The following is a 15,183-nucleotide window of genomic DNA, read 5'->3' as shown; positions in this document are numbered from 1 at the left end:
ACAATGGAATGAGATCTCATTCTCAACAGTTAAGTAAACATATAAATGAAAATGTGAATAATTCTCAAATGTTAGTAAACACATGAATGAGAATCATTCTCATTCTCAATAGGTAAATATGCCCTCGATCTGTTTCTGATGAGGCCTCTTTGTTGGATATTTGGGCCCCTATTGTACCAAAAACAAAAGTGTCAGGTTCGGCCCAACTCCTATTGTTCTACTCAGTCGCAGACCATCAAATCCCTGCTTAGTCTGATGTATGTAAAACTAAGGGTTTTTTTTCAAATTTGGTACCTGAACTATTACCCGTGTCCCAATTAAGTACCTGAACTTTTATTTGTCTCTATTAGGTACCTGAACTTTTATTTTGTACTAATGTAGTACCTAAGTTGATTTCCGTTAAAGAAATGGACGGAAGTGAGTCATGTGCTTTGCAGCTGACCACATACCCAAGGCCAATTTAGTCCTTTCATGAATACTTTAATATCTTCTTTCACTGTACGTACGTTTATTTGTGGTCAACTGAGGTCAATGAGAAAGAGAAGACAACTTAGGGCTTGCGCAAGAGAAAGAGGCAGTTAGTGAAGAGGGGAAAACGTGATAAAATTCTTTGATTAAGTGAAATAGAAGAAGATTAGGGCTCAGAGCAATGAATCCAATCATTAGACGCGGTTTTGAAAATCCACAGTATGGTAAGTATAAGATTCTCACTTTTATCATACTCTCTGTACTGATGTGAGTGTGATAGATTCTGTATTTTTTATCTTTTGTGGGTTATTTGGTAATTTTTTGTTGCTTTTCACGTGATGTTTGGTTTTGTTTTTTGGCATTTTGCACATGAATCTTGTTGGTGGGGGACAATGGAGTTGGCTGATGGTAGTTAAAGTTGCATTTACGCCTATATTATAATGATTTCTACTTAGTTTTCAACAAATGTGTTCGAGTTTTGTCTGCTCTATATGTGGCATTGGGGTTTGCATAACGAGTGTTGTATGGTTCTCTGTTTTGTTTAATAGCATGTGAACTGTTGCTTTTAATTTGTTGTTTAGAATTTTTTTTTAAAAATGGCATGTGTACTTCATTTGGCTTTAAAATAACAACTGCAAATCTGCACATAGTTATTGAAACACTAGAGTAGGTTTTGTCCTTTTGTATTTGCTCATCTAAACAAATACATGAGTTATATTATGTGTTATTATGCTTTATTTGTTATTGTGCAAGTTTGATGTATAATTATAGTGACTCTTGGTTGGTTTTATTATTTTTAGATCCTGGATCTGGGTACTTTAGCATCCAAATTCATCATGGAGGGAGGTTCATAGACACGGGTGATACAGAGAGGTATGTTGGGGGTCAGGTCACTTACTTTGATCACTGTGAAATAGATTACATGTCACTTATAGAGTTGGATGACTTCACCAAAAAGCTTGGTTATATGGACCCTGTAAGATTTTGTTATCGAAATTCTGAAACTGGAAGTTTAGTTTATATACTAACTGACAAAGAAGCCATAGATATGTGCACTAAACATTTACCACACAATAAAATTGCAACAATTTATATGAAACACAAGAACATTTGTGGAATCTTGGAGGGCCAGCCATCTATTAATCATGAGTTTATAGAGCAAGAGGCTCACTTTATTGGAAATCCAGTTGGGGCAGTGGGACAGGAGGAAGATGCCTACTTTACTAATGTTCCTGTTGGGGCAGTGGAAGAAGAGGAAGAGGCCTACTTTACTACACAACATGTGGGGGAAGTGGGAGAAGAGGAAGAAGATGATTCAGATATTATTGACTCATGTTATGAACAATCTGAGTGTGAAGATGGTGCTGATGATGATGAACAATTTGATAAATATGTGGATACGAGTTTTGGTGCTCCCAATTTGAATGAATTAGAAGCTGTTGAGTCTGATTATGGTGAATCTGATGAGCTACTTAGTGGGGATAGCTCATCAAATGATGATGAAGACACTGGAAAACATATGAAAAAGAAAAGGTTGCCTAAATTTCCACAATTTAATGCACAAACAGATATGAACAACCCTCGATTCATTGTGGGGATGGAATTTGGATCTGGTGCATTGTTTAAGGAAGCTGTGAGAGAACACTCAATCAAGACTAGTAGGCCTATTAGGTTTATGCACAACACTACAAAGAGAGTGAGGGCAGTTTGCAAAAAGAAAAATAAAGGGTGTCCATGGGTAGTGTATGCTACCAAACTTGAAGATAGTTCCACATTTCGAGTTCAGACGTATGTGAACACACATAAATGCCACACAGAGCAAAAAAATAGGTTTGCAACCTACAAGTGGCTCTCAAAAAAATATGTGGATCAGATTAAGATCCATCCTAATATGGCAGTGAGTAGTTTTGGAGAGACAGTGAAGAAGGATTTTGTTTTAAAAGTATCCAGGTCCCAATTGTATAGAGCTAGGAGGATGGCCCAAATTACCATTGAAGGCACATATGCACAACAATATGCATTACTTTGGGACTATTGTGCGGAGCTAAGGAGGACAAACCCTGACAGTTCAATTTTTATGAAAACTGAAGAGGACATGGATGGTCAATTATGCTTCCAGAGAGTCTACATTTGTTTTGAAGCTTGTAAGAAGGGTTTTAGAGACGGATGCAGAACATTGATAGGCTTGGATGGGTGTCACATTAAAGGGCCTCATCCGGGTCAATTGTTAACTGCTGTAGGAATAGATGGCAATAATGGCTTGTTTCCTATTGCTTATGCAGTGGTTGAGGTTGAAAATAAAAGCACATGGCTATGGTTTCTTAAATTTCTGATAAATGATGTTGGCATAGAGAATGGGTGGCACTGGACTTTCATATCAGACAAACAAAAGGGACTATTACCAGCTGTATCTGAGTTGTTGCCCAATTCAGAGCATAGGCACTGTGTAAGACATTTGTATAACAATTTTAAGGGTGAGCATAAGGGTCTTGCACTCAAGAATAGACTATGGGCTGCTGCAAGAGCCACTACTGTGGCTAAATATAAGGATGAAATGGAGCAGATGAAATTGGAGGATGACAAAGCAGTTGAATGGTTGGCTGATAAGTCCCCAACTCATTGGAGCAGGGCATATTTCAATTGCACTCCCAAGTGTGATATTTTATTGAACAACCTCTGTGAGTCATTTAATGCTGCCATTATAGATGCAAGAGATAAACCCATACTAACTATGCTTGAGAGAATTAGAATGTACCTCATGGTCAGAATGGCAGAGAAGAGGGATTCTGTGAAGAAATGGATTGATGGAATAGGGCCAAGGGTTAGTGGAATTTTGGAGAAGAACAAACAAGAGTCAGGGTATTGCATAGCTGTATGGGCAGGGGACTTGAAGTTCCAAGTGTCTCATTGGAAAGATGGGAATTTTTCGGTTGACCTTCAAAAAAATTTATGCAGCTGTAGAAGGTGGAACCTAACTGGCATACCATGTCCCCATGCTATTTCTGCAATATATAAGCAAGACTATGATGTTATAGACTTTGTTGATAACTGTTACAAGTCAGATGTCTACCTCAAAGCTTATGGACCTTTCATACATCCAATTTTCGGTCAAGATCAATGGGTAAAAACTGGTACTCCTCCTTTGGCTTCTCCCATATACCATAAACAACCAGGAAGACCTAAGAAAGTTAGGATTAGAGAGCCTGGTGAGAAGAGGGCCCCCATACTCAACCCTAACAATCCACACAAGCTAAGAAGGTTTAACATCAAAATCAAGTGCACTATATGTGGGGAGGAAGGGCACAACCAAAGATCATGCATCAGAAGACAACACGCAACTCAATTCAAGGTAAACCCCTATACTAGTATTTGTGCATTTATATAGGTGTGAATTTATCTAATACTTAATATTTGCCATGTAGAAGAACAAAAAGCATAATGTAAGAGGCACCAGTGGAGCACTATCTTCATCAACAAATGAAGGAACAATTTCAAACACCAATGGGGCTGCTGCTGCTGCAGGGGTTGGTACAAGACCAACAAAATTACCTGTCAGTACATATGTTTAAATTCATGTGTGAGTACTTTGGTTTTGGTTTTGGTTTAAATGTATGTATGTATGAGAACTTTGGTTTAATGTTGGATAGGTTAAAAGGACAAGGCAAGGTTCGAGAAAATCAACCAAAGAAACCTCTGCACCAATGCCACCTACTTCTGCATTAATTCCTCAACCTGGAGCACAACAAGCAACTCAACCCACTCATGTAGCAACGCCAAGGGCCCAACAACCATCTCAGCCAACTTCCACAGTTACAAGCACATCTTCTATAAGATTTAAGAAAGTTGCAAAAAAGAAGACAATTTGGATGCCATGAGCAAGATTGGATTATGTGTATTTAATTAGATTATCTAGTTGGGTGATTGGAACTGTATTTTGGATGGAATTACACTATGGAAATGTATTTTGAGTAGAACTAGACTATGGAATTTCATTTTGGGGTCTGTTATTTTGTCGAAAACTGAGGATTATTGGGTTTGTAATTTTGTTGGATTAATGCAGGGTCATTTTGCTTCATAAACCCATGTCTGTTATTTTGTTGGAAGCTAAGGATTATTGGGTCTGTAATTTTTTTTGGATTAATGCATGATCTTTTTTTTTTTTGTCTATTATTTTGTGTCATCGTCAAGTTTAAATATACCTTCATTTCTTGTATTGTTTTGCTATATATATATATATATATATATATATAACATGGCTTCTTTTCAATCCATGAGAAAAAAATTTAAACATTATTAGAGAATTACTAACTCATTAATCAACCACTAAAAAGTTTTACTCTAGGGGGCCTGTTGGTACCGGACCATACAAGCTGTTGCACAAGCTACCACCAAATGCTACTGAATATATCTTTCAAGCTCTCAAACCAAGGTGAGTTCATGTTCTTTGCACTTTTATAAGTGGCCCTGACCTTCCCCACACCCCACTTTATAAATAGGCATTTCATATGTAATCAGTCACTAACATGTTTATTAATTGATGCTCCTTGTTATTCTTTTGGCTCTTTAACATACTATATATATGCTAAGGTTACTCCATTGTGACTTGGAGGTAAGAGTTCGACAGGGGAAATAGCCTCTCCATAAGCAAGGGTAAGATGCGTACATCTGATCCTGTCCAGACCCTGTAAGGCAGGTGTAATAATTATTTATATCAATGCAGTAATTTACATTCCGTAATGTAATAGTTGACATCTCATATGGGAGCAGTCGAATGTCAATTGGAAATCAAACTCCAGTTCAGATTACTTACTGTGCGGAGAGGATCTAACAGTTGAGAAATGAGTCCTTATTCAAGGACCTTATTAGAGGATATTTCTTATATATACATATTATTTCTATTTGGCTACTGAACTTATGTCCTCATTTATATAAATCAATTAAAAAATAATAATTCAAGTGCTGTTTAGACATGAATTCTACTCTGATTGTGTGTTTTAAAAAAGCATGTTAGTACCTGATGTGTGTTTTAAAATGATTAGTAAAAAGAAAAACAGAGCATTGCTACAACCATTCACCAGTAACACTGCCCATATCCTAAACCCCATCGCTCACAAAATTTGTAATCTACATTTGGCTTCTTTTTTTTTTTTTTTTTTGCAGTTAACCACATCAAGAACATCATCACCCAAGAGAAACTAGAAATAGTCATAACACATTTACCCAAGTTCAAATCTTTGAAATAGTCAGTTGGTAGTCAAGTTGGAATAAAATGGGCTTCTTTTCCTCTCTTTTTTCTGCAATTTATGTCTTAAATAGGTGAAGTTTGGTGGATGAGGGCTTAGTTATGGTGGGAAGAAGGTGTCAACGCAGGAGAGAAGATGACAATGGTGGGGAAAAGGACAGGCTGGGGAATAGAGATGATGGGTAAACAATCTCACTTGAATTGACTAAAAAACCCTTGGATTTCACAGCTTCCGTCCATTTCTTTAACGGAAATCAATTTAGGTACTACATTAGTACAAAATAAAAGTTCAGGTACCTAATAGGGACAAATAAAAGTTCAGGTACTTAATTGGGACACGGGTAATAGTTCAGGTACCAAATTTGAAAAAAACCCTAAAACTAAACTTGGAGCCTCTAATTGATGGGAGAAGGAAATATTTTCATCCTAGCTTTTATTTTTTCTTTCTTAATTTGTATTTTTAATGATTTTTAAAATTTTATTTGAGCTTGAGCTTGAGCTTGTGTTATTTCTTTAATGAACTAAACAAAAATAAACCAAACTCACAACACAAACTCCAATTTTATCGAACCTTTTTGGAACCTTACTACTTTTATTCATAAGCAGATGAAGTAAATTAACTTTCTCAATGGAATTACATTTAAGTTTACACCAATAAAATGTATCTTCCCACTTCACTCCTACAAATTCAGCAACATCCCAAAAAACCCACCAACCAAATTCAACAAAATTCCCAAAGACATAAAAAAGGAAAAAAAGAAAAAGAAAAATCCCAATTCTCAAATTAAGGATTGTCCTTAGTGACATTCCTGACAGAGCTCCAAATCTGCCCAAAGGCACTAAGAACATGAGGCAGAACAGTCTCAATCCCCTTCAAGGTAACCCCAGAAGCAACCCCAATAGCAAGAGCTTCACCATAGCCAGGCTTGGAGTCAAGCTTCATGTTGAGAATGGCAAGGCTGTTGTTGGTGCTGTCAATCTTTCTTGAAGTCTCTGCCAAAAGCTTGTCCTTTCTGCCTCTGCCAGAGGTTATGACCCTGAAAAGGGCACCCTGGAGGTCCCCTATGACCTTCAGAGAGGCCTCTTGGGAGTCCAGCCCTTGGGACTCATAGTGGGATATCAGTTCTTGTGGGGTTGGAAGCTTTTTCTTTTGGCTATTTGTGGGTGTGGATGTGGGGGTGGTGTTGGAATTTTGGGGGAGAGAGTTGAAGCCTGGTGGTTGTTCCATTTGGGGTTTAAGTGAAAACAAAAAACGATCAGAGCTTTTTAGGGGGGGTTTTCTGAGGGTTTAGGAGATGACGAGAAGAGCATCAATGGGGTTTTAGGGTTTTGGAGACGGAATTTGGAGGTGTTTGGTTTGACTGGAGATAAGGTGTGTACTCTTTTCGAATTGATCAGTATGTATGTGAACTGAGGACCGATTGGGGTCTTATGGTCCTTTCACCATAATTTCATGTTTTTTTTATTTTTATTTTTATTTTTTGCTATAAATTAGGTATAGCAATGGGTTGGGGTGGGCCAGGTTTGATTGGAATGGGCTTTTTGGAGCACATTATGTTGGCCCAAGCTTATCCATATGTGCCAAGCCACTAGAATTAGAACAGAGTTTCAGACCGGTCCAATTGTACATATTTGTTTAATTTTTTTTGGAACTCAGTTGGATATATCTTCGAATTTATGTTGGAAATTTTTTATTCTAATTTTTGTTTTTAATTACTAGAACAAGCATTACTCAACTACTCATGACAATTAATAAAAAAAAAAACTATTTATTACTATTACTTTCTAGTAATTGTGAATGGAATGCTGTTACTTAACAATTTATTATAAGTACATTGCACATAAGAGAAACAAAACTATTTATATTGCACGATATGAAATTTCAAAGTCATTGTTGTTTATTTATTTATTTTTGGTGCTAATTGTGTCGAGTTGATCGCCGGATTCTTTTGATGTCAAACTCGCAATCCGGCAGAGGTCAGTAGGAAGTCCTCCTGTAGAAAAGGTTGTTAATGGATAAGTCTATGTAGAAAAGGTTGGGCAGAATACTCAACCAATTTGAATGGAACCAGTTAAGAGGTTGAATGACAAGTCATCTCTTTGGTTCTTAATCTGACCTGGTCTTAACTCTTAAAGTCTTAACTACCTTATACATACAAGTTGGAGAGATTTGGAGATAGTACTCCAAGTGAAGTTGACATGGGCAAATGATCACAGAAAATAAAGTAAATAAATAAAATCTATCACATAAGCGGTTACTTTTGAGGGCAGGATGGCTGCTTGTGAGTGGCTATTGGACTCGTTAGTCACGAAAGTGTAAGAACTAAGAAGTTTTGGAGGAGTGCTGATAGGGTTGGCTGAAAGTCAGAAGGTATCGATTGGGCAAAATGTGTACTAAAATAATTATAAAGAAAGATGTGCTACTATAAAAATTTGATAAAATCACAAATAATTATATGCATTAGACAATTCTGTCAGAATATAATATCAATCAAATATGTTCATCATATATTTGTCAAATATAATAGAAATGTGAACAAAAACCAAATTGGTAAAGATATAAATTACTTAAAAATACTCTCTTTCATATAACCAAGAAGACCTGAGTTTACCTTTAGTAGAGAAATTATCAAATCGCCTAAACAGTTGAAATTTTTTTTTATTCCCACTAGATTAATAAGTTAAGAGAGAACTGACATATCCACAAGAATAAATAGAGAGACATCAAGGGGAGAAACCTTAGTTTTGGACCTAGATTAGGAAGTCTTTGAATAAAATGGGCAAAAGCAAAATTATCATGTGAAAATATATCCCAAAATTATTATCTGTTCAAACTTCAAAGGTTTGAGGTAGTGTTCGAATATCGGATAACAGAGAGTAAGAACTAATAACACTTTATCTGCCCAAGGGCTTGTAATGGTGCTGCACAGTTAAACTCTTGCCACATTAATATGCATTGTCATTACCATGTAATGGAGAGATAGTATGCCTTGTAATGGCCTGACTGGCTCCAATCCTTGTTGCTATGTGATCTATATAATGCACCACCTTCTGATCTTTAACCAAAATCAAAATAAAGCCATTTTATTGAATTATGGTGTATAGTTTTTGTTTTCCCAAACCATATGATGAATTTCCAGGCAGAGTGTTGGCAAATCAAAACCCTTAAGGTTTTAAATACATACATTTTATCTTAAGTTTGAATACATAGACCAATTACTTTCTTCCTTTTTTTATCAGAACACTAAATAAGTACTTTCTACACCTACCAAATAATGGAATTTTTTTATCATCAATGTTGATACCAATACTAAAACCAATGCCAAAAAAGATCCCAAAGACAAGTGCAATAAGAATCTTCTTTGTGATAGAACTCTGAGTAGCTGATTGATGGATTTGAGGGATTTGAGGGATTTGAGGGATTTGAGAGCAAGTGTGCTGCTCAGTTGGATGGCCACATAATCCGGGATTCCCTTCAAAGCTTGAGGCGGTAAAAGTATCAAACTGACCTCCTAATGGTACAAGTCCCTGAAGATGATTGTATGCCACACTGAAGGAAGACAGGAAATGCAGACCTTTGAGAGAAGCAGGAATTTCACCAGATAGATTGTTATAGGAGAGATCCAATCTCTCTAAGTTGGTGAGGTTAGAAATCTGACCCGGGATGAAGCCAGAGAAGTTGTTATGACTGAGGTCCAACACATGGATAAACTTCAATTGGCCAATCTCAATAGGGATAATGCCACTAAGGCTGTTGTTACTCAGATATATGGCTGGGGGGAGGTTGGACAGCTGATTGTACTGCTGATTAGCAGCATTTCTGAGCTTCACGAAGACCGGCAACTCTAGATAACTTCTGTCCACTTGATCTCCGGCCTCTTTCGACATCAAAACTGGCATCCCACACAGCTCCTTAGGAAACCCTCCTTCAAGGACGTTATTGGACAAATCTATGAAGAAAAGGTTGGGCAAACTACCCAACCAACCAGGAATAGAACCAGTTATGAGGTTAACTGACATGTCCAAGACATGAAGTTTTTGAAGCTTGGATAGCCAGGTGGGCACTTGGCCTGTGAATTGGCAACCACCCAGAGCCAAAACCTGAAGATTTTGGAATCCATCTGGCTCTACTAGGCTTTCATCATCTGGCACAGGTTCATTCAAGAAATTCCTGCAGAGGACCAAAGTGGTCAAATTCTTGCAACCCATTAGAATCCTTAAAGCCCCAGTGGCATTTGTCAGGGTGTTGTTAGAGACGGAGAGAAAAGCCAGAGATTCTAGTGCAACTATTTCAGGTGATATCTGGCCTCCAAGCTGATTACTAGCCAATCTAATTGCTGTCAATGACTTGCAAGCGTAGAGGCTTTGCGGTAACTCACCAGTGAAGTTGTTGTTGCCGAGGTCCAGCGTGGTGAGGCGTTGGAGCGTAGAGAAATTGAAGGCAGAGAGGTTTCCATTCAGCAAGTTGACCCGCAAATTCAAGGTGCATAGACTTGTGCAGTTCATGAGAGATGGAGGCAAGGGACCAGTGAAGTTGTTGGAGTGGAGGAGCAAGTTCTCCAATTTGGAAAGAAAACCAGTAAGGCTGGGGATTGGCCCAGAGAATTGGTTGGAGAAGAGCTCTAGGATCCTGAGGTTGGTTAACCGTGCGATGCCATTACTGATTGCTCCTGAGAGGCGATTCACAGGCAGAGAGAGCTGCTGGAGATCAGCAGCAGCATAAATGTCTTCCGGGAGAGGTCCCGACAGGTTGTTGAAGCCTGCCCGGAAGAATTGGAGCTTCGAACATGCCCCGAGTCCAGCAGGGATTTGATCAGTGAATTCATTGAAGGACAAGTCCAAGAAAGTAAGGGAAGATTGATTGCTACCATTGTTGCAGAAAGCGGATATGGGTATAGGACCAGCAAAGCTGTTGTTGCTGACATTGAAAGAGGTTAGAGACCCTGCGGCCACGGATGAGGCAAGGAACGAAGGTGGGATTGAGCCGTTGAAGAAGTTGCTGGACATGTTCACAATCTGAAGCTTGCTGTTTTCGTTGGAGGAGAGTGGTACATAGCCGATTAGACGATTGAAGCTCAAGTCCAAGACCTGAAGGCGATACAGGGAGGAGAACAAGGCGTCCGGGAGAGGACCCAAGAGGGAGTTGCGGGAGAGATTGAGTTGGGTGAGATGGGTGAGGTAGGTGATCGACGGAGAAACGACGCCGTTCAAGCCTCTCCCAGGCAGCCATAGACGAACTACACGGCGATCACCATCTGGGTCGCAGCCTATTCCTTCCCAGAGGCAACAGTCAGTGGAAGCAGACCAATTCAATGGCGAAGAAAATGGTGGTACCTTGAAGGACAAGGACAATAGAGCTTCACGATCCACTTGATCACAGGCAGAGGCAAAGCAAGGCAGCAGAAGGAGAACCCATTGACTCAAGAGAAGTTGTGTTCTTGGTCTTTGGCATGGTGTTGTTGGGACCTTCTCCTTCTCATCATTGGGCGCGGTTGCTTTGTTTTCTGTCATCTTAATCATCACCACACGTAAATATGGAACCATTAGTACCAACCTATACATATCATTATATCCATTTGACCCTGTACGTCTGGTCTGAGCTTCCATGTACATGGAAGTACAGGAACATATATAGCTGTAAACACCCATTGACTTAAAGAGAGAGGAACCATGCATGAACAGATTGATTATAATAAAAAAGCGTTTATTAAGAGTAAGACACAAGCAAAAAATCTATTACATAACAAATTATATCATGTGGTGCGTACAAATGACGTTTCTAGAAAATTAATCGCATAAACCAGGACTTTGACATAAAAAAATCTGAGGACTATCACATAAAAAAATCTATGATATAAGTGTCTACTTTACATTGAGGGCAGGGGCAGTTGGACTTTGAGGGTTGGACCTTCCATGTGCTGCAAACCTGCGACAGACCAGTAGTTGATATAAAATAATCGCAAAAAAGAGTGACAAATTCTCAATTCTTAGATAACAGAATCAAATGTGAATCTGATTAACAATTTAACATTCTATATTTGTTTTTTTTTTGTTTTTTTGTTTTTTTGGTTTTTTGAGAAAAGGCTGTAACTTTATTCAAGAAGCAACATTCTATATTTATTTAAAAGGTCTATAACCAGAAAGCAACCTATTAAAAAATTCCAGATGTAGATGACTGACCTTTAATCCCACCTATTTCAGGAGGAAATTTCTCTAATATTTTACGCCGTCCAGCATCAAAAGCAGGACAGAAAATGTAACTAGCCATTCTCAACCCAATTTATTTTTGCAGGTAGCAAAGCCAAAATTCTGCATAAAGGTAGAAACAACTGGCTGAATGGCGCTATAAAGACCCATTTTTATCCAAATTTTATTGAAAGTATGATTTGAATTTTCATATGAAATTGAGTAATTATAAGAGAGAAGCTCACAATATAATATAAATGATAAAAAACAATGGAGCTTACCTTAACTTGATTCTGGGGTGTCCACCATTTATGCATTTCCAAAAGCTCTGGAAATGTATGGTGGTCTTGCAAGAGAAACCCATTTCGATAGCTTTTGTTAACTGAAGAAGAGCAGGAAAAGGAGATGAGGAGCTGAGGAAGAGCCCAAGAAGAAGAAGATGCAGAGAGGAAGGGGACGATCGATAAGGTTGTAATGGTCCTTTTGCTAGGTGTAGCGATGGGTTGAGATCAGACAAAAAACAAAGATGGGCTGAGATGAGCCGGGTTTGATAATTTGGACTGGGCTTCTTGGTCGTATTGGGTCAGTTGATTGGACCGGACTAATCCATGTTGGAAACTAGTACAACTAGTTTTTGTTTTAATTACCATAAATTACTTCTCTCTTAGCATAAAACTAGTATTACCTGTTTTTTATACTAGTATTACTTGACTACTCAATACTATTGGTAAACAAAAAACTACATTTTACTACAATTTGATAAATAACATTGGGAGTGCGAAGTCTTCTTGCACTACTCAAGAGAGTGCAATGGAGTATAAAGGAAAATGTAGATTATGTTTAATCAAATTAAGTTGTCTACAGTGGAAACACAAAACATTTAATTAAAAAGACATAACGAAAGTTGTGGCTTTAAGTGTAATATAGATTTAATACAGAAAATTTCATGCAATTTGGTTGGAACCAATTATTACTTTAGCTATATTTTCAGAAGATAATTGGTTTTAGAATCTGATAAAAAAAAAAAAAAAAGTGTTAGAAAGCTTAGGAAGAAAGAAGTAATGGTACGTGCTAGCTGCTCACAGTCACCTTCTAACATGTAATGCAGAGGTAGTATGGCTTGTAATGGCCTGACTGACTCCAATCGTTTTTGCCAATTAAGTGATCTTCATGTATCACCTAACACGTACCTTCTGATCTTTAACAAACAAAAAAAGTCATTTTATTGAATTACTAACTAATTAATCCCAATTTGATTATTCATGAATATATTATCTATTGGCTCCTTTCCCATCTTACGTAACTAGGAGTTGCATTTGACCTTCTTGTCAACCTTAAACTGACTATACTAGACTACTTTAACAAAAAATTAGATTTTTTTGATAGAATATAACGTTGCCTTCTTAATTTGTTGGTGGGTGAAGAACACAAATAAATAAATAAAACTTCATAGAGAGAAATGAGCAGTACAAGAACGGGTGACCTTAGATGGTGAGTCTAAGTCCCTTTAATTCTGATATTAGCAGATGATATCATATATATCGTTACAACCAAAGACCATGCTCTTCTCTACTCGGAGATCAAACCCACAAACCCGGCCAATTTATTTTTGCAGGCTAGCAAAGCCAAAAAACTTTTGCATGCGGGAAAACAACTGGTTGAATGGTGCTATAAATACCAATTTTTATCCAACTTTTAGTCAATGGATTTAGAATTGTGTTTCATTTGGGATAATTATGCCAATCACCTTGGTTTTGATCAGCCTCCTATTTACAATTGAAGGGGGTTTCTTTATCAGTAGTCAGTAACCCTATCAAACTCTATAATTAAAAGGGTTCAACGTCCTCAAAGTAATTGGCACCTATTAATTAGAAGCTTATTAAACTTTATTAAACTCTATTAAACTCAAGTATTTATAAAAGTCTACACAAATCTAACTCTATGGAAAAAGTTTAACAAATTCTATTAAAATTGGACAAAGTTCAACTTAGTACCTCAACTATATCACGTATTTCAACTTAGTATCCCCGTCTTCAAAAAGTGGGCCGGGATCCGCGTACCCGTATTTCAATTTTATGACAAGTTAGTACTTCCGTTAAATATTCAGGAGGCTAGGCTCGTTAAATAATGACGTGACACTGATTTTGTGTATAGTTGCGGCCACATGCATGTCGCAACTAGAATGGATCCCGCCCAAATATTCCATGTTAGCCCTAACCTTTCACATTCCCTCCAAAAATTTAGCCACGTGGCTAAAATTCCGCCCAAATATTCCATGACTGTCGGGTCTCCAATTTGCCCTTTTAATTGTTTCAAGTGTGTTAGGCCCACTTGGCTAAATTGAAATATGGGTACACAGGTGGATCATGCAACTCTTCTGCGGTCACAGGTGGATCGGATCGGACCCTAATCGCACTGGCAAATTAAGGCATCATATTCAGATGGAAGTCCGTCAAGGATGTAGGCAACAAAATTACAATCATCAAGAGGAGACCCGGCAGCGACAGCGAGGGCATCAGCAGTTTGTTTGGCAGACTCTAGGTATTTCACCATTGTCATGCTTGGTCGTTTCCATAGGGTTTGGCTCTGGGCCTTGAGATGTTGCACTCGAGGTCGAGTGACAGCATCACAACCAAAACGCTTCTCCAAGTTTAGCCACAGGGCGCAGGCGCTTGGAGCCCCTATCGCGTAGGGGAGTAGGCTCTCAGATAACGTGGAATGGATCCACATCATGCACGTTTGGTCTTTTCGGACCCAAATGGCAGGGTTGGAGTTGTTGCCCAAGAATTGGGGTGGTTGACATTGCTCGATTCCTTCGTCGAGGATGTTGAACATGTCATAGGCCTTTAGGACTGGGATGAACAACGATTTCCAGAGAAAATAATTATCGCGGGTGAGTTTGACCGGGACAAGGTTGGCAATATTGTTGGGAGCAATGGGCCGGAGGTAGGAAGAAGGGCAATGGTGGTGGATTGGTCATGAAGGACTGTGGAATCTTGGGCGATTCTAACTCAGACATGAATGCCATGATGAATAAGATGAAGAAAGAAGAAAGAAAATACAAGAAAGAGTTTGACTTTGGACTTGCATTTTGGGTTACATATATATATAGAGACACACTGGAAATGCTGATGAGGAGTTTGAGTGTGACTATGACAAGAAGATCGATTGAGGCATGACTTGGCCTTGAAGCAAAACAATAAAAGTGCCTTGCGCGCAAGGAAATTGACAGTATGGGTCTGGGCCTAAGGACTGGGTGGAATCTTTTTAACCTTTGATCATTAAAA

At 38.3% G+C, this 15,183-nt stretch overlaps 3 protein-coding genes across 7 annotated transcripts; 1 reads left to right on the top strand and 2 right to left on the bottom strand.

Moving 5' to 3' along the window:
- The first annotated feature begins 2,038 nt into the window (after positions 1 to 2,038).
- LOC147287659 (uncharacterized) lies at positions 2,039 to 2,918 on the top strand. The gene is made up of 2 exons (XM_086240941.1): positions 2,039 to 2,758; positions 2,820 to 2,918. Exons 1-2 carry the CDS (start codon positions 2,039 to 2,041, stop codon positions 2,916 to 2,918), a joined length of 819 nt encoding a protein of 272 aa, XP_086097067.1.
- A 3,463-nt stretch (positions 2,919 to 6,381) lies between these two features.
- Positions 6,382 to 7,087, bottom strand: LOC147287658 (ribosomal protein-like protein). Its single transcript, XM_086242211.1, has one exon. It carries the CDS (start codon positions 6,936 to 6,938, stop codon positions 6,495 to 6,497), a length of 444 nt encoding a protein of 147 aa, XP_086098337.1. The 5' UTR covers positions 6,939 to 7,087; the 3' UTR covers positions 6,382 to 6,494.
- A 1,769-nt stretch (positions 7,088 to 8,856) lies between these two features.
- On the bottom strand, positions 8,857 to 12,343 carry LOC147287657 (receptor-like protein 2). Of its 5 annotated transcripts, XM_086242198.1 has the most exons (4): positions 12,178 to 12,343; positions 11,891 to 12,019; positions 9,370 to 11,636; positions 9,209 to 9,260 (listed from the first exon to the last, which is right to left on the bottom strand). In XM_086242198.1, exons 3-4 carry the CDS (start codon positions 11,384 to 11,386, stop codon positions 9,223 to 9,225), a joined length of 2,055 nt encoding a protein of 684 aa, XP_086098324.1. In that variant the 5' UTR covers positions 11,387 to 11,636; positions 11,891 to 12,019; positions 12,178 to 12,343; the 3' UTR covers positions 9,209 to 9,222. The 5 variants fall into 5 exon arrangements, with proteins under 5 accessions (XP_086098320.1, XP_086098322.1, XP_086098321.1 ...); XM_086242194.1 differs by having other exon boundaries at positions 8,857 to 11,636; XM_086242196.1 differs by having other exon boundaries at positions 8,857 to 11,636; positions 12,184 to 12,343.
- Positions 12,344 to 15,183: the final 2,840 nt, after the last annotated feature.

This window comes from Dryas octopetala, chromosome 4 (genome assembly GCF_963921425.1).
Source record: "Dryas octopetala chromosome 4, drDryOcto1.1, whole genome shotgun sequence".
In the NCBI taxonomy this organism is placed as follows: domain Eukaryota; kingdom Viridiplantae; phylum Streptophyta; class Magnoliopsida; order Rosales; family Rosaceae; genus Dryas; species Dryas octopetala.
Note: the sequence above shows the minus strand (reverse complement) of the source record. Positions and strands in the feature narration are given on the sequence as shown.

Coding starts and splice junctions, on each gene's coding strand:
- LOC147287659 (XM_086240941.1), top strand. CDS start 2,039: ATGAACAACCCTCGATTCATTGTGGGGATGGAATTTGGATCTGGTGCA. Junction 2,759..2,819: donor TTGCTTATGCAGTGGTTGAG/GTTGAAAATAAA, acceptor ATGTTGGCATAG/AGAATGGGTGGCACTGGACT.
- LOC147287658 (XM_086242211.1), bottom strand. CDS start 6,938: ATGGAACAACCACCAGGCTTCAACTCTCTCCCCCAAAATTCCAACACC.
- LOC147287657 (XM_086242194.1), bottom strand. CDS start 11,386: ATGCATGGTTCCTCTCTCTTTAAGTCAATGGGTGTTTACAGCTATATA.